Source organism: Lynx rufus, unplaced genomic scaffold, assembly GCF_022079265.1.
Source record: "Lynx rufus isolate CCGP_SWC_20201006 ecotype Redwood Valley unplaced genomic scaffold, mLynRuf1.p SCAF_9, whole genome shotgun sequence".
NCBI lineage: Eukaryota > Metazoa > Chordata > Mammalia > Carnivora > Felidae > Lynx > Lynx rufus.
The window spans coordinates 81,503,368-81,529,747 of NW_025814897.1; the positions used below are offsets into that span (position 1 = coordinate 81,503,368).

The 26,380-nt window shown below is 35.9% G+C and overlaps 1 protein-coding gene across 1 annotated transcript in view; it reads left to right on the top strand.

Annotated features, from left to right (window-relative positions):
* Nucleotides 1–26,380, top strand: part of ANO3 (anoctamin 3) — a 413,517-nt gene that overhangs the window by 307,743 nt on the left and 79,394 nt on the right. Inside the window, exons 8-13 of the mRNA XM_047071708.1 lie at nt 3,196–3,240; nt 8,227–8,358; nt 10,735–10,841; nt 13,538–13,593; nt 17,630–17,751; nt 21,393–21,527. Of these exons, the coding sequence (XP_046927664.1) occupies nt 3,196–3,240; nt 8,227–8,358; nt 10,735–10,841; nt 13,538–13,593; nt 17,630–17,751; nt 21,393–21,527 (597 nt within the window). The remainder of the gene's footprint in view (nt 1–3,195; nt 3,241–8,226; nt 8,359–10,734; nt 10,842–13,537; nt 13,594–17,629; nt 17,752–21,392; nt 21,528–26,380) is intronic.

A 26,380-nucleotide genomic window follows, 5' to 3' on the forward strand; every position in this document is an offset into this window, starting at 1 on the left:
ATGAAATAATTAAGAGTGAAATAGTTCTGGGGTGCCTGGGGGGCTCAGTCAGTTAAGTGTTTGACTTCAGCTCAGGTCATGATCTCACAGTTTCCAAGTTCAATCCCTGCATAGGGCTCTGTGCTGACAGTTGGGAGCCTGGAGCCTGCTTCGGATTCTCTCTCTCTCTCTCTCTCTCTCTCTCACCCTTCTTTGCTCCACACTGTACCTCTCTCTCTCTCCCAAATATAAATAAACATTAACAACAATTCAAGAGTGAAGTAGTTCTGTTTGACAAGGAGCAGGGGACGTAGGGTTCCACCCATGTGACTGCCCATCTCCCTCAGCCCCATAGGCATCTCCACATGTAACCACTTGGCTGTGTGAAACACTGGTTGGAAACAGTGGTTCACATAACAATTTACTTATAGTTTTGAGTGGCAGTTGTAAATAGGTGGGTAGGTAGATAGGTAGATCGATGCTGTCCTGATGCAAGGCATAAAATAGTAGAATCTTTCAAATGAAAAATTCAGGGAAAAATAAAGAAAGCTCTATCTATGAATAATATGTAATTAATAAAGGTGGAAGATAAATAAACAAGGTGGAGGATTATGGGTAGAAAATGATATGGTCCTGCAGGTTCATTTGTGAGGAAGAATTAAGGAAAATTGCAAGTTATTATGGATTTCAAGGATTAAAAATACACTTGTGTATTGTTGGGAGAAAAACAAAACGTCACCAACCCAGAAAACTTCACAAAGGTAGACGAGAAGGAAAACACTTGTATTAATGAATAAGCATTAAATCAGAATGTGATGTGCCTCACAGGCAATTCTCCAACAGATTGTAAAGACAGAAGGAAATCCCATCCTTTAATATAGCCAAACAGATAAACAATATCCAATCCTCAAGTAAGAGGACACAACAGCATAATTGTCCCACATAGTTTACCCTAAATTTGACTGGGGATTAGAGTGTTAGTTATTTGGGAAAAGTGAGTCTCTTAATTTTTATTTGCTTTCATAATATTAATGGTCTAAAAAGTATGTATATTCACTTTTTATAACTTCATTCCTTCATTTTTCCTTATTGTTCCCAAAACATTTCAAAAAAATGTTTATGAAAAATTTCAAACTAGAGCAATAAAGATAAATGTAGAATCGTGTTTAATCCAAACGTCCCTCCCTTGCTTTTCTAATATACCTCACCATACCTATGGTCAATAATTATAATTTTTATCTCCTCTAAATAACAGTCCTAGATTTTTTTGTGCTGAAAATTATTTTAAACTAATTTCTACACTTTTAGCTTTTAAAATATATATATATAGGGGCGCCTGGGTGGCGCAGTCGGTTAAGCGTCCGACTTCAGCCAGGTCACGATCTCGCGGTCCGTGAGTTCGAGCCCCGCGTCAGGCTCTGGGCTGATGGCTCAGAGCCTGGAGCCTGTTTCCGATTCTGTGTCTCCCTCTCTCTCTGCCCCTCCCCCGTTCATGCTCTGTCTCTCTCTGTCCCAAAAATAAATAAAAAACGTTGAAAAAAATTTAAAAAAAAATAAAATATATATATAATACCTCATTTAGCAAATGTTTATTAAATGCAAAGTGGTCTCAGGCCTTGAAGGAAATAAATTCAACTGTAAATTAAACACTTATCAGCCATCTGAGCGCTTACTGTTTATCAAATGATGTGCCAAGTATACACCAGGAATACAAAGTGAAATGAAATAAAACTACTATCTTCAAGAAGCCCAATCTCCTGTAGAAGATAGTCAGTGATCAGTTATATAATGATGTCTAAATAATGCAAGCCAATCTGTGTACAGGAAGTTCAGAAAGAAGATGGGTTTATATTCCAATGGGGATCGAATTATGTATGCACGCAAATTTCTGTATATTTGAAAAAATGAAATGGGGAGATAATTAAATGAGTTTAAGATGGATGTAGCAAACCTTGAAATTCCACATTTGAATTTAGTATTGAGGTATGGCAGGGACAACTGAAAAAAATTCTTTTCTAGCAATATAACCAGTGTTTGCAATGAAATGCAGTAGTATACAAGGTTTTCAACTTTTCTAAGCAGTTAATAACACAGTTAGGACCACATATTGATTGTCCTGACTCAATCCTGTTTTCTAGATACCACACAGGGAGGAATTTACTGATCCTCTGAAATGGGTTTTGGTGGGTGGGGATAAAGAGTCATTTTAGAAGGCCCAGACTATGAGATTCCTGAGCTAAAATGAGGATGTGGTAAGAATCTTTTAAGAGTTGAATTAACCCCTGTCACCAGAATTTTTAGTTTGTTTAAAATCAGACATGGTATACACCTACTTAAAACAAAATACTCCATGTTTTCCCTTTGTAATTCATCCAAAACCTTAGAATCAGGGGTAGGACCCCTTGTTATCTGTGCCTGTTCATCATCCCTTTTACCACTATGCTCAACTTGCAGTTTATACTTCAGAGATTACTGAAGTAGTTGCAGTTTCCTGAATCTTGCAATAGTTGGTGTTGCTCCTATAATTATGTCAAGAATACCATGTCCTAAGTATTTTATTCAGAGGATGACTCTTACACATGTATCAAGATTCAACACAGAAAACACATGCTCTAAGAAGGTTTGCCTGATTCCTTTCTCCTTCATCTACAAACACTAATTGAGATCCGTTCCAATGTACACGCATAGCCCTCTCTGTTTTCCTGCCTTATCACACTTTATTATAGCTATCACTTGTCTTTGCAACTATAAAGGAAGCTCTTTGAGGGTAGATACCCTCTTTTTTTGTCTAAATTTTTAATGGTTATACTTTAACATACCTTGCAAAATAATAAGCATTCATTACATATATGTTTAGATGGATAGAAATATAAATGGATGGATGGATGGATGGATGAAAGACTTCATATAACATGTAAGCCAATGATCCAGTTACTATGCATTGTGTAGCAGAAGACAGAGTCAAAATATGGACTTAAAAATAAAATATTCAAAAGTGATGTATTGATGTATCAGAATTCTTTGGTTATTAACTTAGATTCTGAAATTAAAACAAGGCATATTCAGAGTTCTGACTCTATTATATTGGTTTATTTCATGTATTTCATAGGCGGGCGGAAGTTGGAGTGTTAAAATACTCAATGTGGTTGAATGTAGTCACTCACTGGTTTCTCTTTTTTCACGTGACTCTCTTCAGCTGTATCCATTATTTTTCAGGAAAAAATGCTATTACACTGACCGGAGCAGCAAATCAATGGGCAGGTTAGTGGTGATGTGTAATTTGTTTACAACCAATCTGTCATTTGGGAAAAAGAAATAAAAAGAAGACATTCAGTTACCCACATCAGCAGTTGTAAATTTTAGGAAGAAGAACTTTTCTGATTTGTTCTACAATTTCCAAAATGACTTACACCAAATTTAACCATGTTTACAATAAGATAATCTATTTTTTTTTTCTACTTACCATTGCCATTTCTGGAATCCTCTCTTGATGTAATGTTGTGGCAGGAGGATTTTAATTGCCAGTTAGCCTCTTAGGAGATTTTAATGTAAAAAATAGTTATAAAACCAGGATTGATGGGTAAACGATGACCCAACAGAGTAATAGAAGAACAGACAGGGCAAAAATCTTCTGGCTAATTCAATTTAAATCTCTTATTTGACAAAGGTGGTCAAGGAAAGACTAGCATCCAGAGTGACAAAGTGGTTTATCAAGGCCACACAGCATCTTTTTGAATCACAGACCTACTCTTATTTCACCAACAGAGCTGCCTCTCATATTCTAGTATTCAAAACAAACTTTTCTTCAAGAGCATCATCTCAAAACTTCTCTTTAAATATTGTGGTAACAGTAGCTATGACAAAGGAATTAATCAAACCACAACCTTGAGACAGGAGAAACTCTCCCACCTGAATCACCTTGGCCCTGTTTCACTGAGGAAAATGAGCTTTCATTTAATGGATGCTAGAAACAAAAGGCTTCTTACACTTGGCTGTTTTTCTGCTCCTTGCAAAAGAATTCGTTAACGAAAGTGGAATGTCAGTGTGACAGAATACACTCTATTGAGTAATGTTGCAGGATATTACAAGTCAGAATGACACAAAACTAGTATCATATAGTGTGAATATCAGAATGCTTTAGGAAAGGATTCCATAAATTTAATTCCTTTACCAAAGAAAGTGGCTGAATATAATTTGGAACATTAGAATAGGAAAAAGTTTAATTTTAGGATAGGGGAATGTTGGACTCTCTTAAGCATTAAATTTAGATGTGGTAGGAACAGGTGACGGGAAAAGCAAATCATAGGGGGAAAAATTTGAAGTTAGAATGAATATTAAAGGAACTAGTACTTAAAAGTCTCTTTAAAATAATAAAATTATTATTTACGCTCCTTAGCCAGGTCAGACTTTTCTGTTTGTCAGGTTAACATGGTCAGATTTAAAATGAGTTTTTATCATTTCCCTTGGACATACTCGGTCCTCGTCTGTGTAGCAAATTTTCAAAATTATTTTTCTATAATAAAGTAAAAATCATTGGAATGTCACAACAATACAAATTTACAACTGCAGAGGGTTTTTTGTTTTGTTTTGTTTTCTCTACATGAGCCTGCATCATGTTGGATGTATTGATAACACATCTGGGTTAAGTTCAGTGTGCTCTATAGAATTAGTGAGATTTTGCTACTACATAATTAGTGGGTTTTCTGATAAACATCTTTCTTTCAAAGACTTGCAGAAAGATAAAACCCTGTATATTAAAATAGCAACGAATTTCTATGTAATATTATATAATTTAGTTTTAGTGCACACTTGCTTTTGGAATGTGTGATAAACTTGTATATTAGACTCTATAGAAAACATTTTTAATAGTGGAAAAAGTAATTTTTTTCTGTTTTGGTCAAACTTAAAAGTAAACTAGAAAAATAAACACCATATTGTATATCATAATATGTTTTATTATCTTTTGTGTTTATTATTATTTTCTGTTTAATTTCACAAAATGAAAATTCAGTTATATTATTCCAAATAATTCTTAAACTACTTTAAGCATTACTATAGCCTACCTCTTTACAATTTACTTACTACAAATAGTGATAAGTATTTACTGACTTTTTGGATGCATGTGGGAAGGGTACAAATAAATAGGACGGGCATTTATAAATGTATATGACATACTAAACTGAGAAAGAGAATGTCCTGTCATTTGCTTGAGTGTAGACTTTCAATTAAGGAAATGACTGATTTTGATATTTTTCAGACTTTAACTTTGGAGAAGAAATTTAAGTGTTTTCTCGCTTTGTTTTGTGTGTGTGTGTGTGTGTGTGTGTGTGTGTGTGCGCGCGCGGTGACAACCATCATTATAAAAATTTAAAACCTAATTTGTATACAGTTGGAAAGAGAGAAATGAAAATCAGTTATGTGCACCTAGATTTCACTTGTGCTTTTCCTTTATTGGAGTGGGAAAGATATTTTGTGCATGGGTATCTTGACCAGTAAACATTAGGTGGTGAATAATGTACAGGCAATTATCCAGCTTTTCAAGATCATCATTTCTCCTGGCAGTTTGATAGAAAATGGCTGTAGTTTTATTATTGCTGCTATTTATCATTTGTTTACTAAGCGTTTTCACATTCAGTTACCAAGGCATCTTCAAAATAACCCTTCAGGGAGGCATAACAAAGAGTAACTGGTTTCGCAGATCAGGGAAAATAAATGACCATTATCACCACTCTGCACCACCCCGTGCCTCATTCCCCGGCTTTCACAGCTGGTTGGGTAGAGCCTGTGCTCTGACTGCGTTCTTTTGGCCCTTTAACCAGATATCTTACCAATTTCCAAGAATTCTCTGCTTTCCATTGATGTTAGCAAAGGAACTTAAAGCTCCATTAGGAGTCATCTCCACAATGTGCCATCCATGAAGTCTTGAGTCCGTAAGATGGCCAAGGTGACACAGATTCGCTAGAGTATAGAAAAAGCATTAGATTATGTTGATGATGTGTTGGTGAGACTGATACTAATAGAGTAGTAACACTCTCTTTCCTTATTATTATCATAAACATTAGTGAGTATTTACTGGGTGGATTCAGGTGTTACATATTTAATTCTCAAAATATCCCACCTTTTAAGATAGGAGAAAATTGAATGAGAATCAAGGAAATTGAGTAATAATCCAAAATTTTGCATCCCATGATTCAAATCCAGACCTGACCACATTTCACTATCAAAATCATTTGCTTCCTCATGGGAAGTGTATATGAAAAGTCTTAATTATAATATTGTTTACTTTTGTAGAAAATCAGTGATGGCGTGAGAGCCTTTTTATTTTTTAAATGTTTTTAAAGTTCACCTCCACTTCTAATATGTTTGTATGTTGTCAGAGATAGGCCCTCAGGATCTGTAGTTCATCAGCATTTCCTAAGTCCAGTCAGAATGTATCCTTCTATTTGATCCTTCCAGACACCTAACAAGGTAGGACAGATAGAGTCACTTCCTCTCTCTAGAGATGAGGAGCCTGAAACTCCAAGATTGAATTTGCCAATTTCAGTAACTGACAAATTAGGTCCTTGGGCGCTCATCCTCCACCTTCTACCCCATTGTTTCCCTCACTGTGCTAAGTCTGAAAAGCTGGAGTGATTGCTATATAATCCATTCAGTGATTTGTAAGTGTCTGTGCACTAGTCGCTGAAATATGGAGATATTCTGTGATTTCGGAAGCTTTTGTTATCATGAGAAGAAGCAAAGTGAACACCTCAGATATTGCTCATGTATTATTCTAGGCTAGAAAGTAATTCTTTGGTCCCTCCAAAACCAAAAATGACTTGGCATCTGTATGATAACCTACCTGGCAAAGGAAAGGTCCAGACTCACCACATGCCAAACTTTAGGTCAGGAATTGATTGCTATTTCAAATGATTCATACTAATTTTACCATAACAGATTTGAATGAAATAATTCCTAAGATACACTATTAGCTGCCTGCACATTATTGCTATACTGAATTTTTTAAAGCGTAAGCAGAGCTGACCAAGCAGATATTAAGAAGCATTGTATTTGTCTAGGAAACTATTCTCTCCTGCTACTTTGACTCTTGCTATTGCAGAAGAGCCCCAACATTGGTAAAGATGGAACCTTGTAAGTAGTGTGTAAATATTGTGCTATTTTTAAGTAAACATAATTACTATAGTCACTCAGAATTCAGTTTTCAGAATCAATCTCTGCAGTCAATGTCTCTTTCTTTTGCTTTTTTTTTTCTTTGTAAAGTAAAGATGATTCCAGTCAGTATGTATACATAAGAACTGGGTTATGACTGTAATCGAAAGCTGAGACCAAACGAAGAAGTATCCTGATGTAAAATTTCCTGAAGCAGTATCTTAATGTCATATATTTAGTGTCTGTGCTAAACCCATCACTCAAAGTGCAGCCAGTGGATAGCATCATGGGCATCCCCTGGGAGCTACTTAGAAATGCAGGATCTTAAGCCCCACCCTGGGCCTACTGAATTAGCTTTTTACCAAGATCTTCAGAGGATTCATTTGCCCATCAGTCTTAAAAGTACTGCGAAGGCTCCTTGCCTCAACTTGTTAATAATCAAGCTTAAGAAGACACCAACTTACAAGTCTCCAGCAAAGTCAATATGTTTTTGATCAGTGAGGAACCTGAGGCAAGAAGTTAAGTAACATCTGTCAGTTCTCACAGCTCCCGTGGCGCCATGCTGCCTTTGAACTGTTTTGCTTGACTCCAAAGCCCTCGCTGTTTCTATCAAGGCAGAGGCTCACAGCTCTGCTGGGTGTGTTGTACTCATTTCTTTCTTTTTTTTTTCTTTTTGGTAGGGCCACATTGCTGTAGATTTTTCAAAGAATCGGGAATAATCGATAGCTACATATGTATAGGTATACATACATATAGCTATGCACTCACAACTTTGATAGATGTGTCATGCTACTTTTATTGTGTTTATGCTCTTTCCTACCACTGTCTCTATATATGATGATTTTTTAATATTTTCCACAAGATATTTTGCATAAGGATAACCTAGTTACACCGACTTTAAGCAAATGCAAGGTTTGGTTTGGTTTGAAATTTATGTCTTTTGTGTGAGAACAAAAGAAATGCACGTGTGTGGGTATGACTGTCTTTTTGGAACTCCTTTCCTCACCCCCCACCTCCCCCCCCAACCTCGGAATGGTGATGGAAGGTAGGCATGACTCTGGAATGCAACCTAATCTAGTTCATGTGACTTTGTTCCAGTGTGCAAAATTATTTTAGAAGGATAAAAAAATGGATGTCCCAAAACCCAATGGTTCTCGACAAGTCAGCTTTTCCACACCTGGAGGAATCAGACTGCTATACAGGCCCCTTCAGCCGTGCACGGATTCACCAGTAAGTTCACATTTCTTTTTCGTCCACCACCTGCCTCGATACCTTTCAGTATCTAGGAGTTTTTGATAAAGTAAAAATACCCTGGACCAGTTCCATTGTTTGCCAAATAAGTCAAAGAATGTATCATTTTATTAAAACGTTTTTATACTTAATTTACCAATAGCACTCAGTGAGCATTATTAATTCCTGATCAGCTGATTTAGGGACATTCAAGTAATGAATGTAATTAATTGTAAACTCATGGGCCAACAGTCTAGCTCCCAGTTCTTTCAAAATAATTATGATGGTGGTAAATACCCAGTTAAAGTAACAGTAATGGTAATATGAATAGAATTGCTATTAAATAACATGATTGAATATGGATTATTCTAATTAATAAATTATATATAATTACATATAATTAATATGTATTTATTAGTTTAATCCACTTGAGTCTAATTGTATGAAACTAAGATGAATGAGAATTTTTTTAGGGACTTGTTGCATAATTCTTTGTCTACATCCCAACAAGTCTCTATTCCTAAATTCATTCTACTAGTATTTATTGAGTTTTTTCATAATAAAAATTGAGGATATGACACAGTCCCTGTCTTTATAGATGTTGAGAGGCAGGATGAAACAAATGAATTAAATCAAATATTTGGGAGGAGAGAGTTCCCATTAATTATTGCCTCTGTAACATGTCCAGTGGTCCAGAATCCTGTTTCATACTGCCTCTCAATGCTCCAATGTCTCACACTGTGCATTTCCCTATCTTTATGTTTATCCTATATTATCTAATTATTACTTTACATTTCTGTCTGCCCTGCTACACTGGGAATACTGTGAAGGCAGGGACTGCAACTTATTTGTTAATTTATATACCATGTGTTTTCTCCCTCTATAATGCAACTCCATGAAAAAATTGAACTTAACCTTCTAAAGAAATATTTGTTCATGGAATTCTGAACCAATCTGATGGTAAAAGAAGTGTGTGGACACTGCTTCTGATTATTAGAATTAACAGAGCACAGAGCAGCTATAGTAACTTGGTGCGTAGCCAGGTACAAAACAAAAAGCTCAATATCAAAATCCTGGAGGCTAATAAAATAGACAAGTATACAGATTAGCATGAAACAAAGCAGAGTAAAATCAACATGTTAGGAAAGACACAAATACAATGCACGTTTGTACAAGAGAGGGGGACGCTACATCCAGAGGAAAGGATCTAGGAAGCCTTTTTGAAGAAGATAGTCCTTTTCAGCAGGTAAAAATGTGGAGGAAGGTGGAGAGAGGTGGGGAGAAAGACATTAGAGACAGCAAAATGCCGAGACAGCAAAATATGTGTGACATTTTAAGGTGTGATAAATTCTACATTTGAACAATCAGATGCAAGAAGCCAGAGCTGTAGGGGATCAGACTGAAGGAGAGGCTGAAATGCAAAAATAGAAACCTGAGAAGAAAATGAAAAATTTAATTATGCACGTAATGCTGAAACATTAAAAGTAGGAGTGCTCTAAGAATCAGAACTATGCTGGAAAGGTCAGGTTGGAAATTGGACAGCCAGTTAAGAGGACATTCTTCTCATAACCTAGGCAGTAGGACCTAGTAGCTCAAAGCCAGAGAAGGGCAGTTCAGGTAGAAAAGTTGATTAGTTCAGCAGTTATTTGAATATGGATGGTAAAGAGAAAACAAGAATCATAGAAGACCTAATACTTCAGTACTAAGTGCCAGAAAAAAAATGGCAGATTATTAGTCACAGAGATAACTGGAAAAAGGAAGCGGTAGAAATTGAGCATGCTTCTATTTTTTTGAGGCTTCCGGCATATGACAAAGTAGATGCTAAAACAGACCCTTCTTTTCCTGTCAAGACCACCCTTTTGCTCTTTACTCATTGGCTCTAATATGGTTCCTCTTTGCAAAGCTTCCTACCTGGGTAGAGTACAGGGCATGAATGGAAAGGGAGAACTATTGTCACTCGTTGCTGAACTTCTAAAAACAAGACAAATTAGCTTGGAAGGTGTGGTATGGGCAAATGATATCAATTTTTAATGTGTTCTATTTGGCACTATATTGCTTAAGGGAGTACAAAATTTACGGGAGCCAATGGACAATCTAATGCTGTCCTTGTTTCATGCTAAACAAGAAATATGAGGACATCCAAGCTTCCTTATAAACTGAAAGATACTTAAATGAATATTTGATAATGTCTGTATTATTTATAAGTATATTTTGTCTCTGCCAATTGATTTTTTTTAAGAGGATGGTTTGACTTACTATACCTCTCATGCATTAGTTTTAATGGGAAAACAGATGGATAAAGACCTACGAATTTGTAACTGTTGCTGGACTCTGTGCTCTGCTTTGAATATTAAAACAAATCCCTTATCTTAACAGCTTCATAATAAACAATAAGGACACATTCTTCAGTAATGCTACTCGAAGCAGGATAGTCTATCACATGCTACAGCACACCAAATATGAAAATGGAATATCAAAAGTGGGTAAGAACACTAATTAAAAATATAGAAAGGGTGGAATTTGCTGTTACTAATTATATCCAGAAATATTTATTTTGACATCTGAAGCTTTGCCCTCATGCGTTAAATATGAGGATATAATGCATTGAGCACAAACTCTAAGTATTCTCTTCTTCAGCCTTTCAGTAAAACAGAACTAAATAAAACAATAACAACAAAAACTTCTTCAAGGGCATTTAGCCATATGTATCATATCAAAACATGAAGAGTGCTAACACTTTGGAACAGAAATTTCACTTCTTGAAAATTTTCTTAAAGATATAATCAGACTTTTGAATAATAATATATGTAGAAGTTTGTTAATAGTGGCTTTGTTTTATAAACAACGATTAGAGTAGAATAAAATTGTAAACAGTTTAATTGTCCATCATTAGGCACTGACAAAAGTTAGCTTTGTTGCCATAAATGCATCCATTTAAAACTGTTATTCTTAACTCAATTCTTTTTTTTGCATTATTATTTTCCATATATATTTATTTATTTATATTATATATATACACATTTATAATATATGGAATTATATATATATATATATATATATATATATAATTTATTGTCAAATTGGTTTCCATACAACACCCAGTGCTCATCCCAACAGGTGCCCTCCTCAATGACCATCACCCACTTTCCCTTCTCCCCCACCCCTCATCAGCCCTCACTTTGTTCTCAGTATTTAAGACTCTCTTATGATTTGCCTCCCTCCCTCTCTGTAACTTTTTTTCCCCCTTACCATCCCCCATGGTCTTCTTTTAACTCAATTCTTAACTCGACTCAAATTTATCAAACATCTGTTATATGCTATACGTCACAAAAAGTATGACACAGACCCCTTACTTGTGGAAAACTGAAAATTAGTGGTTAGTTCTCCATTTACTGACTTTGAAAGAAATCTGCAATGTATAGTCATGTGAAAAACCGGACAGATTAAAAACTGTAAGTCTAAAAAACCCCAAATAAACAACAAACTATAAGTCTAATGTAATCCCATTTCCTAAACGCACATTCATAAAAAGATAAAAGTCTGAAAGAATGTATATACAACTTTTTAGAAATTATCTCTAGAAGGTGAAATAACAGCTAATTTTAACTTTCTGAATTTCTGTGTTGTTTAACTGTGTAGCAGTATGCTACTACTACATGTATATTGCAAAAGAAAATTTCACCTAGAAAAATTAAATGAAATTGCACTTTATGTAGCGCAGAGCAGAAAACAGTGGGTAACAGTCGAGCTGGTCTTTTACTTAATAAGGTGAAAATTACAAGACATGAAAGAGATTCAATGTTAGTTATGTCCTAAAATCCTTACAAATGAAAAGTTGACACACACTGGAAACTTGGACCAGTCTCTACTGAATTGTACTAAAATATAGTGCCACAGAAGTAAAATGTACTATGTCAAGTCATTTTTTTCAAGTCAGTCATTTTTTTTTAAAAAGGAAAGTTCAGACTTTGGTTCTACTCTGATTAATAATTTATTTATTGCAGAGTAGTCAAAATAGCTAATTTGGACACTAAATCCTTACAAAAAAAATTGACACCTAGTTTTCTACATAAGAGATAAAAATAGAGGAATCCAGAATACAAGTTAAAAGTGTGTCTAAATGATGGCATTATGTGCTTATGTAGTCTTTATGACATTTCAAATGATTGCAAACATATTATGCCCTTTGTGGAACATACAGTATACACAGAAGAGTATAAAAATAAAATTAAAAGTCCCCAAACCCAGTTGTCACTCTCTCAAAATGATACTGAATATATACATAATAAACTTGCATGATTCTAATAATGATGTGTGTGTGTGTATACACACATATATATATATGTTGTGTTATATATATGTATAATATATGATGTATATATATCATTATTAGAGTCATGCAGTGTTTATGATTTTCTGTCCCTCTTTAAAAGTATTTATGAATATTTTATCAAGTTGTTTAGTATGTCTGAAACATTGTAAATAGTTGTACAATATTCTATTCTAGGCATTCAATAAATTGCAGTTATTTACTAAGCACCTTATATAAATGTACCATAATAATTAAATGATTTCCCAATTTTGGATGTACAATGATCTTATTCTTTACCAATGTAAATAATACTGCAACAAAAGTTATTCTCCCCAAATTTCCCAATATCTAATCTTACAAAGACAGTAAGAGAATGTCCATTTCACTACACTGTCACTGAGATGGAGGAGATTTTAAGAAATGTCACATACTGCTATTTGTCTCTGGTTCACTATTAAAGATTTCACAAGACCAATATCCTTCTGAAACATTTTTTTCTTTTTTGAGAGGAGACCTCCTTGGCTTTTTTGACCAAATGTTGTTGTTGTTTTAAGGCAGAAAAAAACCCTGCTCCAGTTTCATGTGATCCCAAATAAATGGTATTAAAATGCCTCCTATTTCGTGATCTGGCAAAGTGCCATATGTTAGTACCTTAGAAATCTCCTTGCTGAATGTTGTCAGGACACAAATAGATTCTTTAGTATCAGTCTTTCACAACCCCACTGCCCTCAGAGGGGATGTGGCTATGGATGTTGTTTGGGTTGCTTTAAGTTGTTAAGTTACTTTGTTGTCCCAAGTATATGTGTGTTTCCCCAGAGGAGAGCCTTCTTTCAACAGACTCAAAAACTGTTTTTTTTCTCTTTCCAGGTATCTGTAAACTTATAAATAATGGCTCATATATAGCAGCTTTTCCTCCACATGAGGTAATTTTGAAATACAATTTCAATTTAAAAAAGTTTCTCATGATCAAAATGCTGATTTTTTTTTTAAGTCTGGCTGCCGTCTTGTAAGAGGATTCAGTCAGCAAGTGGCCCTGGGCCTTTCTGAGTCCCCATTATGATCTCTGGCTGCACACTGGCCCCTGTGCTCCAGAACCTTCGTGCAATTTGTCCCATATTAGGAGTCGCGGCCCCAGAGAGAACTCAGGAACATTGTTCAACCACTCTGACCTCCTTCCTCTGTTCCAACACAGAGTTCCATGCTTGACCCAGCTTGGGATCCGTACCACTCTCAAACAGGGCAGGTTCTGTTAGTCAGTCTTCTGCCTAAGACAAACCCAACAACAAAAACCTACACCCCATTATTTACATGATTCTCTGCCAGGTTATTACCTGTTTACTAATTTTAAGTAGAAATGCCTGCTCCAAGCTATGGTGAATTCTACTGCTGAGTCACGAATGACATTTGAATCAGTTTTGAACATCCTCTCCCAACACGCACACACACACACGTGTGCACGCGCGTGCACACACACACACACACACAATTTTTAAGGCAATTTTGCATTTTGAAATAAGAACGGGGTCTTTAGAGGTTTAATGTCTGCAATCTCAAGACCCATCCTTTCTATTTATAAAGGCTGAGGATTCACAGGATGTAATCCCTATATCTGAGGAATTCATAGTCTAGTAAAACGCATAAGGGATAAAAAGCATTGAGCACTTCCTATTTGGCACTGAGCTCAGTGTTTTATATGGATTATCTTATTTAATCCATAGACTAACCTTTTGAGATAGACAATAATAATAACTCCATTTTTTTAAGCTAGATCATTGAGGCACAGAAAAGCTATTAAAGGCACAGACTTAAGACCAAGAAGCCAGACTCCAGTGCTTGTATTCATTGTGGTATGCCTACTCACAGTAGGAAAAAGAATAATAACAAGTAATATGTTAGCTTGTTTCATGAGACAGGCCCTGTGCACCTATTTTCTTGTTACTCTAACAGTAATCTTGGGGGGTATATATATTATTATTTTCTCATTTTAGAGATACAGAAACAAGGCTCAAAGAGATTAAACACTATGTCAGATTTGACGTAGTCTGTAAGGAGTGTTCAGTGTAGCAAACCTAAGGCCCTGGGAGAGCTTCATAGCAAAAAAAGGTTTCGTTTGTTCTCTGTGTAAGTAATTTCACCTATATAACTAGTCTGTGTTCTAACAGTTTGACACTTTCTTGTGTGAAATTTGGAAACTATTAGGAATCGATTGTAAATAACAGTCATTTTCCCACTCATTGTTATGTGTTGGTTGGAGGAAGGGACTATTATGAAGAGGTAGGGGAGGTGGTCACTGAGTGCACATGGTTCTCTGAAAAGAGATGGAAATACATGGACCAGCAGGGGTCATCATTGCAGTCAGTTTTCTCTTACAGCTACCTGGTGTCACTGTCAATCCAGAACAGTATGGTTGAGGTTCTTGAGTAGAATTAAAACAATGATGTACTAGGGATTCTAAGCTTAGCCCCTAAAACCCAGGAAGTACCTATGTCTGACCACTGAGAAGGTGACCACTGGTAAGGAAATCAGATATTTTATTTTTCTTTATTTTTTTTTATTTAAAATTTCTTTAACGTTTATTTATTTTTGAGACAGAGAGAGACAGAGCATGAACGGGGGAGGGTCAGAGAGAGGGAGACACAGAATCCGAAACAGGCTCCAGGTTCTGAGCTGTCAGAACAGAACCCGACGCGGGGCTCGAACTCACGGACCACGAGATCATGACCTGAGCCGAAGTCGATCGCCTAACCGACTGAGCCACCCAGGCACCCCGGAAATCAGATACTTCAAAAAGATGATCATGAATGACTGAAAGAAAGCTGAGATTTTGGTTCACCTTCCCTTACTTACCTGATCTCAAAGCAGTCTACCTTAACAAGCCAGTCCAATTGCACAAGCAAACAAATCTTTCCCAAGTGGACATACCCCATGCTTGAAATCTTGACCTTCACTTTCATCTTCTTAGCTTCTGATCTTTAGCCTTTAAAAACCTTGGGCTCTCTTTGGGAAGAAAACTTGAACTGCACCACAGGAGGAAAACTTTTCTCTTCTTCCGTTTGGGGTTCTTGGGCTAGCCTAATAATTAATTGACATAAAGCAGGTTAATAGGAGAAAAGCAAATTTACTTATGCATGTATAGGATCCCTGCAAAGACATGAGAGGCTCTCCAGCAGTCAGGCAATTGAGGTTTATATGCTATCCTGAGCTGAGAAGAAGAGGGCAGGCATCTGGGACTTGTGGAGGGAAGGGACAGGGAAGGGAGACAATTCACAGGACAATGAGAGGACGAATATTGGATGAGCCAGTGCTTGCCATGTCTTGTATATAAGTATTTCTTATGTAAAAAAAGTTATCTTTGGTAATACCTCTCTTCCTCTCATAGCCTTCCTATCTAAATTATTTTAAGAAGTTAAGGTGTAGGTAAAAAATTCTTCTTGAGTCTATTGGCCCTAGTTATCTTCAGCTTAGAAATAATCTACATGCTGAGGCACCTGGGTAGCTCAGTCAGTTAAGCGGTGGACTTTGGCTCAGGTCATGATCTCACGAATTGTGAGTTTGAGCCCTGAGTCAGGCTTTCTTCAGTCAGCACGGATCCTGCTTTGGATCTTCTGTCTCCCTCGCGTTCTGTTCCTACCGCATTTGTGTACCCATTCATGTGCCCGCTTGTGCAAGCACACCCTCTCTCTCTCTCTCTGTCCCTCAAAATTAAATTAAATTAAAAAAAAAAGAAATCATCTACATGCCAGAGTAGCACATTCTGCAGTCGCCCATCCTGAAGCCCCTCAGCACTTTACCTGTACTCCCATCTTTACCTAATCAATTTATCCATTTCATTAGAAGACCAGAGGTAAAATCCACATGTGTTTCTCATTTCAGTCTTGAGGCATCTGCAGACCATGATTCAAGGTGTCCTCTCTCTTTGTAGGAGCTCACACCCCTGGTTGTCTGGGATCACTCAGATGATAGTTTTCTACTTTCCAATGGCCACAATATAGCAAACTCTGGAAATTAACTAAAATTGATTTTGCACTTCATATGTGCATGCATAGCACTTTATAGTGATTATCCAAGTGGACCCTCACAAAGCTCCTCTGTGGTAGAAATCATTAATATTTATTCTTATTCTCATCATCTACATGAAGAAGCTAAGGCATAACTCCACTTGTTTTAAAATTTGGTTAAACTGCTTATAAAAGTAGAATCACACATTGGAATGAGAGGGAGTTTGTCAAATCCTGTGTCCTAAGTTTTGGTTTAGAAAATAGAGTTGCCATATCTATTGCCCTCCTTTTTTATTGTAAGTGTAAAGTGTTCAGCCTTCAGGAAACACTGTCCTCTATAAGGCATATATATTCTCTGTGTCTGAAATTGTAACCCATGCAATAGTTTTTGAGGGGAGATATAAAGAACCTGAAAATGTGTCCATTTTTGGAATAGCTTATCTAAATTAAGTTTTAAGTATTCTAGAATTTAAAACCTTGAATAGCAATTGTGACGTAGACTTCTTACACTTTTTGATTGAACATTTGCCTTCTTAGCCTCTGTAAATGAAATCAGTATTTTCTGGGACTGAATTGCTTCTTAAAGCAGAATAATACTCTTAATTTCTGAAGTAAAGATTACAACAATTTCTCTCAATGATGGTGAGGGTATAGTGTTTATTAAAAGGCCTGAGGTTACAAACAGTAAAACCTAAATTCTTTATTTTAAATGAAAGGAACCTCATTGGTTTAAAAAGGGACTTTAAGAAAGGATTTTTAAGTGACTGTCAGAATATTGTCAATGAAAGAGAAATATATAAAGGCATTACTACATTATTCCAGTGATGGGCTTAAGTTTAAAATTTCTGCAGCTTTCAATAAGCTGTTAAATTGTTCTGTAGGGAAAAAAATAGTAAAAGCAGTTCCGATTTAGTTCACATATACTAAGAGAATGTGTATCAATTTATCTTATGTGTTTCAGGGAGCCTACAAGAGTAGCCAACCCATCAAAACGCATGGACCTCAGAATAATAGGCATCTATTATATGAGCGCTGGGCACGCTGGGGAATGTGGTATAAGCATCAGCCCTTGGATTTAATCAGGTAATGTGGATGGATCAATATTAGATGCTCTATTATGCTGTTTTGTTGTCATTTTCATAGATTTGGAATTATTTCATTTAGCCACCCAATCATCTATATCATTCAGGATGCAGTTAGGAAAAAGAAGCCACTATAGGTCTTTCAATAAAGGAAACTTAACTTAGGGATTTGGTTATACAGGGGATAGGAAAGCTGGGAAATCAGGCAGGAATACTGAGGCAACAGCAAAAAATTGCTAACAACCTTAAGGCTGGAGGGAAAATGGGATAGAGTATATTTCAGAGCCCACTCCTTGGGCCCTTGGGCAGGAGCTATACCATCCATGACTAGGACTGTGTGCAGAAAACTGAGTGTTGGAAGTGGAACCATGGAGAAGGCATGGCTATGCTGGAGGATGGCCAAGAAAGAAGGAAAGATCTTGTTTCCCTCTTCCTTCCACCTTTGACTCCTGGCCCAACTTAACCAGGAGCTATTTACAATGGAACCTGTGTAATTGACTTCCCTATGAGAACAAACCAAAACAGGGAAAGGCAGAAAATGGATCTGAGAGCAAAGAGGAAAATGACCAACATGGCATCTATGCATATACTTGTCTTTCAACAAAGATTTTGTGTTATCTATTCTATTCCAAGAAGTATATTTCTAGTGAGTAACTGCTCTCAACTTGAATTAGTCTCCAAATATTGTCACATTCATGATTTATTTAATTTTTGTGGGGTATAATATGTTCTTTTAAAAAAAATCAGGAAAATATATATTAAAAAGGACTTAAGTTTCTAGCTAACTATAAATATTCTTAGAATGAAAGAAAAAAGCATTCATAAGTTTATATATGTTAATATTTTGAATTCTTTATGAAATATAAATATCAAGAATAACCCATAACTGTTCCCAGAAGAAAACTGATAGAACTGATAGAATAGAAGGAGTATCTGAAGAAAATTTAATAAAAGAACTATATACAGAAGTGTGAATAGTATCAAGGGAGCAAACATGATGATGACGAAGCTTCCAGAGACTAGCAAAAGTTGGATGTTGTCATCAATCCTAGGCCTGGAGGAACAAGGGGAAGGAAGAGTTGATAAGATTGGGTAAAAACAGAAAAGGGGGATGCCTGACAGAAGCTATAGTCTTAGGAAGAAAGCAGCTCCGGCCAGACCATGCACCAGGAGGGAGAAAGTCAGCAATACATCAATATCTCTTTGATCACACCCTGGGATCTTCTGCTGGTGGTACCTTCAGTTGGCCAACAAGTCCATCAGGAAGCCAGAGGAAGGGACGAGCATAAGTGATACAGTCCATGAAGGTGAGCCTCCTGGGGCACAGAGCAGAAAAGAAAAGCTTAGCACAAAGATCTGGACGTACGGATCATAATATCCAGCACCAAACCATTTTTATTTCAAACATATTTCAAACTTGGGCATATCCCAAATCGAGATGTTTTTATTATAATTCTTTCGATCATAACAAATTATCAGATTCTGATTTACGTAGGGGAGCGAATTGTTATTTTAGGGATACGTGAACACAGTGAGATGTGCTGGTTCACAGAACCGTATTTACTAGGTACTAAAACAAAGTTGGTATTTTCAAGCAAACATTTCAGTGTCAATAATTCTCTTATTTGCTGGACACATTGCCATTGCTGCTTCAGGTCATTTCAACAAGTGATAAATAGAGTTATTTGGCTACTATTACCGACTATTTGGATATTGTCATTGAAGGAAATTTTTGCTTATGAAAATCATATATTTTGTGTGTACGTGGCTGAAGAGAGAGAAGGGAGATGAAGGAACCGCCCAAGCTGAAGGCCATAAAAGAGTATAGATAGCATTTCAACGCATTCCTCCTCTCTAGGAACCTGCTTGTTACCGAAATACAAATCAGATCAAAAGAGAGTGACTATGGGTGAAGTGTAGTGCAGAGTGATGCCAATAGCCACCCCCTCTTCCTCCTTGCCTTCTCATGGTTTTTGAGATATCTCTAGAGATCCTAGAAGATTGTGAATACCAGTACTCGAAGTCAAGGGGGTTTTCATCAGCTTTCTCTGCCTGGAAATAGCTTCTCCCTCTCCTGAACCAGATCTAAAATCTGCTGTAACCTATGTGATTAAACTACTGTCAAACAATATTGTTGCCCCTCTGGACTTCAACAATGTGTAATAGAAAATCTCAGTAGAATTCTGTCTGTATAAGGGAGGGTTGTCTGTGCAATGCTCTATGGTTGTTATTATAAAGGCATTACATTATGTTAGTAATATGTGCTAAAAACCTACTCCCCTCACAGAGGAACACTTGTTAAAAGGAATAAATGGCTTGTTTGAAATACCTGTTAATATAAGCTTTCCTCTGAAGTAGAACATTATCATTGTATGAGAAGTGAATGGACCACTGATCTATGTCTCCCAGGAGAAATCAATGTAAAAACAAAAACTTAGATAAATCATCCTTCATGGAAGATGACTCCATTTCTACACCTGGTAGAATATACAAAATTTTAATTGACATAATACAGAGAAAAAATAATAATTTTCAGAAAGAGAAGCCTTGTGAAGGGAAAAATAACAAGAAAAATTTCTTCCCAACAAGAATCTCTGCCCAATTGCAGTATTCCTAAATGAATAGTAAAACACCAATTGTTAAAACTATTGCTGGGACAAAATTGTGTTAGGTAGCCATTTTTAGAAGATAGAGACCAAGTAGTAGTAGAGAATGCAGGAAACTATTATTTCTTATCAGAGCTTTAGAAACTGTGTAGCAGTTGGTATTGTCAGAAGACTTTGTGAAAAGAGAGAATATAAGGAAAATAAAACACATTCATTTCCTTAGCTTCATTCAATACTCCCTGTGGTGGGAGTTAGTGAAACAAGACACAGGTCCACTTCTAGGCACTTGCAGTCTTACGGGGAGGGAGAGGAAGAGAAGAGTGACAGATAATTAATTGTCTTAAAGTGTTGTAAATTTAGGACACTGGAATGTCAGTAAGGGCAGTATAGGAGCAAAATCAGGGCTATCTTACCCAGGGTTGTAGTGTAAGTCAGGAAAAGCTTCTTGTAAGAAGTGATACAAACTGAAGGATGCATACAGGCCAGACAAGGTAAGAGAGTCAAATGTAATATTCCAAAGTCAGGGAACAGCATTAACCAAGGAAAGAATCATGTGCCCCAGGAACCACAAAGTTAACTTTGTTGTGGAAAGTGTAACATAATTGTGCAGATTGTGTCTAGCAGAAGGGAGTCTGGCCAGGGGTGCAGATGGAGACTGAACTGGAATCTGCTCTCAGCATCTACCTATAGGGGAGACTTCTTTCCCTAATTCACACAAAAGTAGTTTGGCTTAGTACAGTTCTGTGCATGGAAAACAAAGAGATTCTACTAGGAGAATGGAGAAAGGCAAGAGTTGGGCCATATTAAGAAATTCGACACAGAAAGAATACATTTTATAAAATTGCCCCTTCTAATGTTTGAAGATAAACAGCATCACCATCATTGGATTCATTAGCAAGTGGGAATATTAAGATACGCTACATGGAATTGAGCAGGAACTGAGCTGTTATATCCACCAAATTCTGACCAGGTGTGACAGCAACATTTGTAGTGTTACTTACGTTACCTTAAGCTAAGAGTTGGCTTTCTTGTGCAGGCTATACTTTGGTGAGAAGATTGGGCTGTACTTTGCTTGGCTGGGATGGTATACTGGAATGCTGATTCCTGCAGCACTCGTTGGCTTGTGTGTTTTTTTCTATGGGATATTTACAATGAATGCAAGTCAAGTAAGGTAAGCTATTAACAGACTTATTAAAATGTGTTGGCCTTTATTCTGACTGGGCAAAATCTTTACGATAATTCTATTAAAAACAAGTCATGGTGCTACAATTTATTTGCTGTTTTTTTTTTTTTGAGGGGAGGGGAAAAGCACTATTTTTAAAAGGCTATTCCATATTTTTATATGAAAATTCTATTGGGTAAGTTCTAAGACTGTTTCTCTTTATGCAAAATTTCTCTTGCCAGTACATCCCACATAATAATTCAACAATGCAATGAGAGTCTTATGTAATTTACATTTTCATAGTATTTGCTAGTCTAGAAAGCCCTCTCAGTACAGTAGTTCAAATAATTAGAATAGCTACAATTCTTTAAACACTTGCAATATACAAAGAGCCTCCTGTTAATGTTTTTTTTTTTCTTTTGGTATGAGCTTCACTACCACCCTTAGAAGTGAGTATTCCTTTTTGCAGCTGAGGGAACCTTACATAGTTAGAGAATAAACAAATACATAAGTATCTGTAGCACATGATTCCAGCTCTAAGTAATCCTCTCTCCTGAGAACATAAAATCAGTTTGTATTTTCTTCTTCTTCTCTATAAGAACATTTTTTTTTAGTACCAGCTTAAGGTATCAAGACAGTAGTAAAATAAGGTTTCACAAAAATCACGCAGTTATCAAAATGGTGATTTTCTGTTAAAGTTGAAATACTCAAGATTTGGGTAAAGGCACAATACATTATTATTCAGCAGAGATAAGACTCACCCCAGCATTAAAGAATCCTCTTAGCAGCATCTTCTATTTAATATATACAAGGATATCATCAAGTTCAGGCTTGTATGATACAATTCAAAATATGAAACTCACTTTTTTCTCCTTTGGTCCATCTTTTAACCATGGCCTCGCTACTGGGTGGTAATCATGACAGTTAATGGGATCATAAAAATTCATTTCCTTGAATTTTCTCTAAATATATATATATATATATATATATATATATATAATTTGCATATGTATATGTATAACAATTTGCCTAAAAACAAAATACAGTAAAACCTTGGTTTGCAAGCATAATTCGTTCAGGAAACATGCTTATAATCCAAAGCACTCATATATCAAAGCGAATTTTCAAGAATCATCACCTTAATTGTGATCATGTGATATTTGGCATCACATACTATTTGTATTCCAAGATATCGCTTGTTTATCAAGTTAAAATTTATTAGAAATGTTTGCTCGTCTTGCAGAACACTCACAGAACAAGTTACTCAGAATCCCAGGTTTTACTACTTTCTCTGTCCTAGAGTTAAATCCAGTTCCATAACCAACTTCCTTGATTTGGTTTCTCAGTGTCCCCTTGTTCTCCATGAAGGCCAACTATTAATTAGTTTGAACACTAAGAAACACTTACTATTCAAAAAACAGTTCATCTGGTCATATGTTTATTTCAGAGATTTGCAAACTCACTACAAGTATGGAAGGCAGCATCTTCCAGAGCAAATTTGTGCCCAGTGGGAACATCCATCCCTATGTGGGCATATCTCTATATGCTGTTGAATCAGTATCCTCTGAGCCTAAGAAAACAGGTTGCGTACCGAAGTTATAGTGTCTTGAAAAGAAAAACTTTTTTTTTTGCTACTTTTCTATTCTCTGTTTCTATGAATTTGGCTTTTTTAAAGATTCACATATAAAGTGATACCATGCAGTATTTTTCCCCCCTCTGGCTTATCTCACTTGGTATAATGCACTCAAGCTCCATCCATGTTGTCACAATTGGCAACATTTCCTTTTTTCTCATGGCTGAATATTCCATTATATACTATACCACATCTCCTTTGTCCATTCATCCACTGATGAGCACTTGGGTTGTTTACATATCTTGGCTATTGTAAGTAATGCTGCAATGCACATAGGAATGCAAATATCTCTTCAAGATTCTATTTTCATTTCCTTTGAAGATATGTAGATATTTAAAAGTGGGATTCCTGGATCATATGGGAGTTCTATTTTTAATATTTTGAGGAAACTCCATATTGTTTTCCATAGTGGCTGCACTAACTTACATTCCCATCAGCAATGTTTTGATTATAGGCATCCTAACAGGTGTGAGGTGATAACCTCATTGTGGCTTTGATTTGCATTACCCTGATGATTAATGATATTGACTCACCTTTTCATGTATCTGTTGATTTGTATATCTTCTTTGAAAAAATAATGTCTATTCAGTTTCTCTGCCCATTTTTTAAATCAGATTTTTTGTTTGCATTGAATTGTATGAGTTCTTTATATACTTTGGATATTAACCCCTCATCAGATATATGTTTTGTAAATATTTTCTCCCATTCTGTAGATTGCATGTTTGTTTTGTTGGTTAATTTTTACATATGGTGTAAGATAGGGGTTCAGTTTCATTCTTTTGCATGTGAATATCCAGTTTTTCCAACACCATCTATCAAAGAAACTATCCTTTTTCCATTATATATTTTGGCCCCTTTGTTGAAAAGTGCCCACATCTACATGGGTTTATTTCTGGGTTCTGTATTCTGTTCCATTGATCTATGTGTCTGTTTTTATTCCAATACCATAAGTTTTGATTACTATAGCTTTAAAATTAATATTATTTGAAACCAGGAGATATCATGTTTTCCATTTTGTCCTTCTTTCTCAAGATTGCTTTGCCTATTTGAGGTTTTTCATGTTCCATACATATTTTAGGATTGCTTTTTCTATTTCTGTGAAAATACCATTGAACTTTCATAGAGATTGCATTGAATCTGTAGGAGTCTTTGTGTAGTATGGACATTTCCACAATATTAATTCTTCCAATTCATGAGCGCAAAATATCTTTCTATTTATTTGTTTCTTTTTCAATTTCTTTCATCAACATCTTAGTTTTCAGTGTGTAGATCTCTCACCTCCTTAGTTAAATTTAACCCTAATTATTTTATTCTTTTTGGTGCAATTCTAAATGGGATTATTTTCTTAATTTCTCTTTTTGGTAGTTTATTGTTAGTGTATAGAAATGCAACTGATAAGTGTATATTGATTTTGTATTCTGCAACTTTCTTGAATTCATTTATTAGTTCTAACAGGTTTTTTTGGTAGAGTTCTCAGGGTTTTAGAAAACTACTCTTTTAATATGAATGGATGAAGACATAAAATGATTCTCAGATGGTTAGCTATTGTTCAGATTGGTTCTATGGAGAATATATTCACAAATTTTTACCATGTGTTGTAGACTCTGTCCTCTACCCCTGCAAAGCTGAAAATGAGCAAAACAATGAAAGGAATAGATTTGCTCTTGCTATTGATTTATGTACCAACAGAGTAAATTAGACTTCTTGTATATAAGTACCTTTAGAACAAGGAGTGCTTTAAAAGGCATTAGCAAACTCTTTTCTTCAGCGCTTTATGGTATTCTATTACTGCTACTCTGTCACACTATAATTAACATCTTGTCAGACTTTCTATTCTAAACCAAGATAAGCATCACTGAATATCTTGACTTTCAAAACTTCATGGGACTGAAATTTTCTATTCAAGGTGTCAGACATGGTTAAGTCGTAGGTGTTATGGCAGGTCAGGAGAGGGCACGGGGCTTTTATTTGGTGTTGCATTGTCTTAGTATTATTTTATGAAACTCTTTATTTTTTATTACAAGGTAACAAAATGTTAAGAAGATGAAGATTGGGTTGGATTTATTGTGTTTCTACTGTCCATATTTATATAAATTAAGGTCATATTACCTGTTCTGTAGCTCATTGTAGAATTATGTAGCAATCAATTTGTGGATTATTTATTGTATATATATGTACATGTGTCTATTTATATGTGTTCATTGGCCTTACCTAACCAAATGTGGTCAGATTTTTGCTGGCAGAGTACATATCATAGGGATGTGAAAATGAACAAGCAGGCAGATAAAATAGTTTTTCAGGTCCAGAACAAAGAGCAGAAGCCCCAACTTTCTGGTCCCTTCTTTCCTCTTTGGTATTAGAACTTGCCAAGAAATTTATGTGGTTTTCAGTATCAGACCAGCCTTTCAAAAACAGTTGGGTAATACAGGACCTCTTGAACCCTCTCCTGACAACATCCTTAGCAATGAAGTTTCTATTTATCTAGTGCCTACGATATGCCGGGCACAGTATCAATATCCCTTATGTAATATCCCAGCTAGATATTATCTTCATCTAGAGATGAATACATAGATCCTCAGAGAGGTAAGTGACTCGGTCAGGAGAATGTATATAGTATGTGGTGAGCTAAATTTTAAACCTTTACTGGATTCTTTTTAATTGTGGTAAGACCACTTAACATTAGATTTACCCTGTTGACAAAATTTTAGGTGAGCATTACAGTATTATTAACTCTAGGCACAATGTTGTACAACAGATCTCTGGAACTTATTCATCTTCTATAACTGTAACTTCCCACTTCCTCCTCTCCTCCCCTCTGGCGACTATGATTCTGTTTTGTTTCTCTCAGTTTGACTGTTTTAAATACTTAAAATATGTGAAGTCATGGAGTATTTATCCTGTGCATGGGTTATTTCACTTAGCACAATGTCCTCCAGGTTCATCATTCATGTTGCTGCATATGGGGAATTTCCTTCTTTTTTTTTTTAAGGCTGAATAATATTCTATTTTGTGTTTATACCACATTTTCTTTATCCATTCATCAGTGGACACTTGGGTTATTTTCGTATCTTGGCTATTGTGAATAATGCTGTAATGAACACAGGAGTGCAGATATCTCTTCTAGATCCTACTTTCAGTTCTTTTAGATATATACCCAGAAGTGGGATTGCTAGATTATATGGTAGTTCTAGATTTAATTTTTTGAGGAACCTCCATATTGTTTCCCATA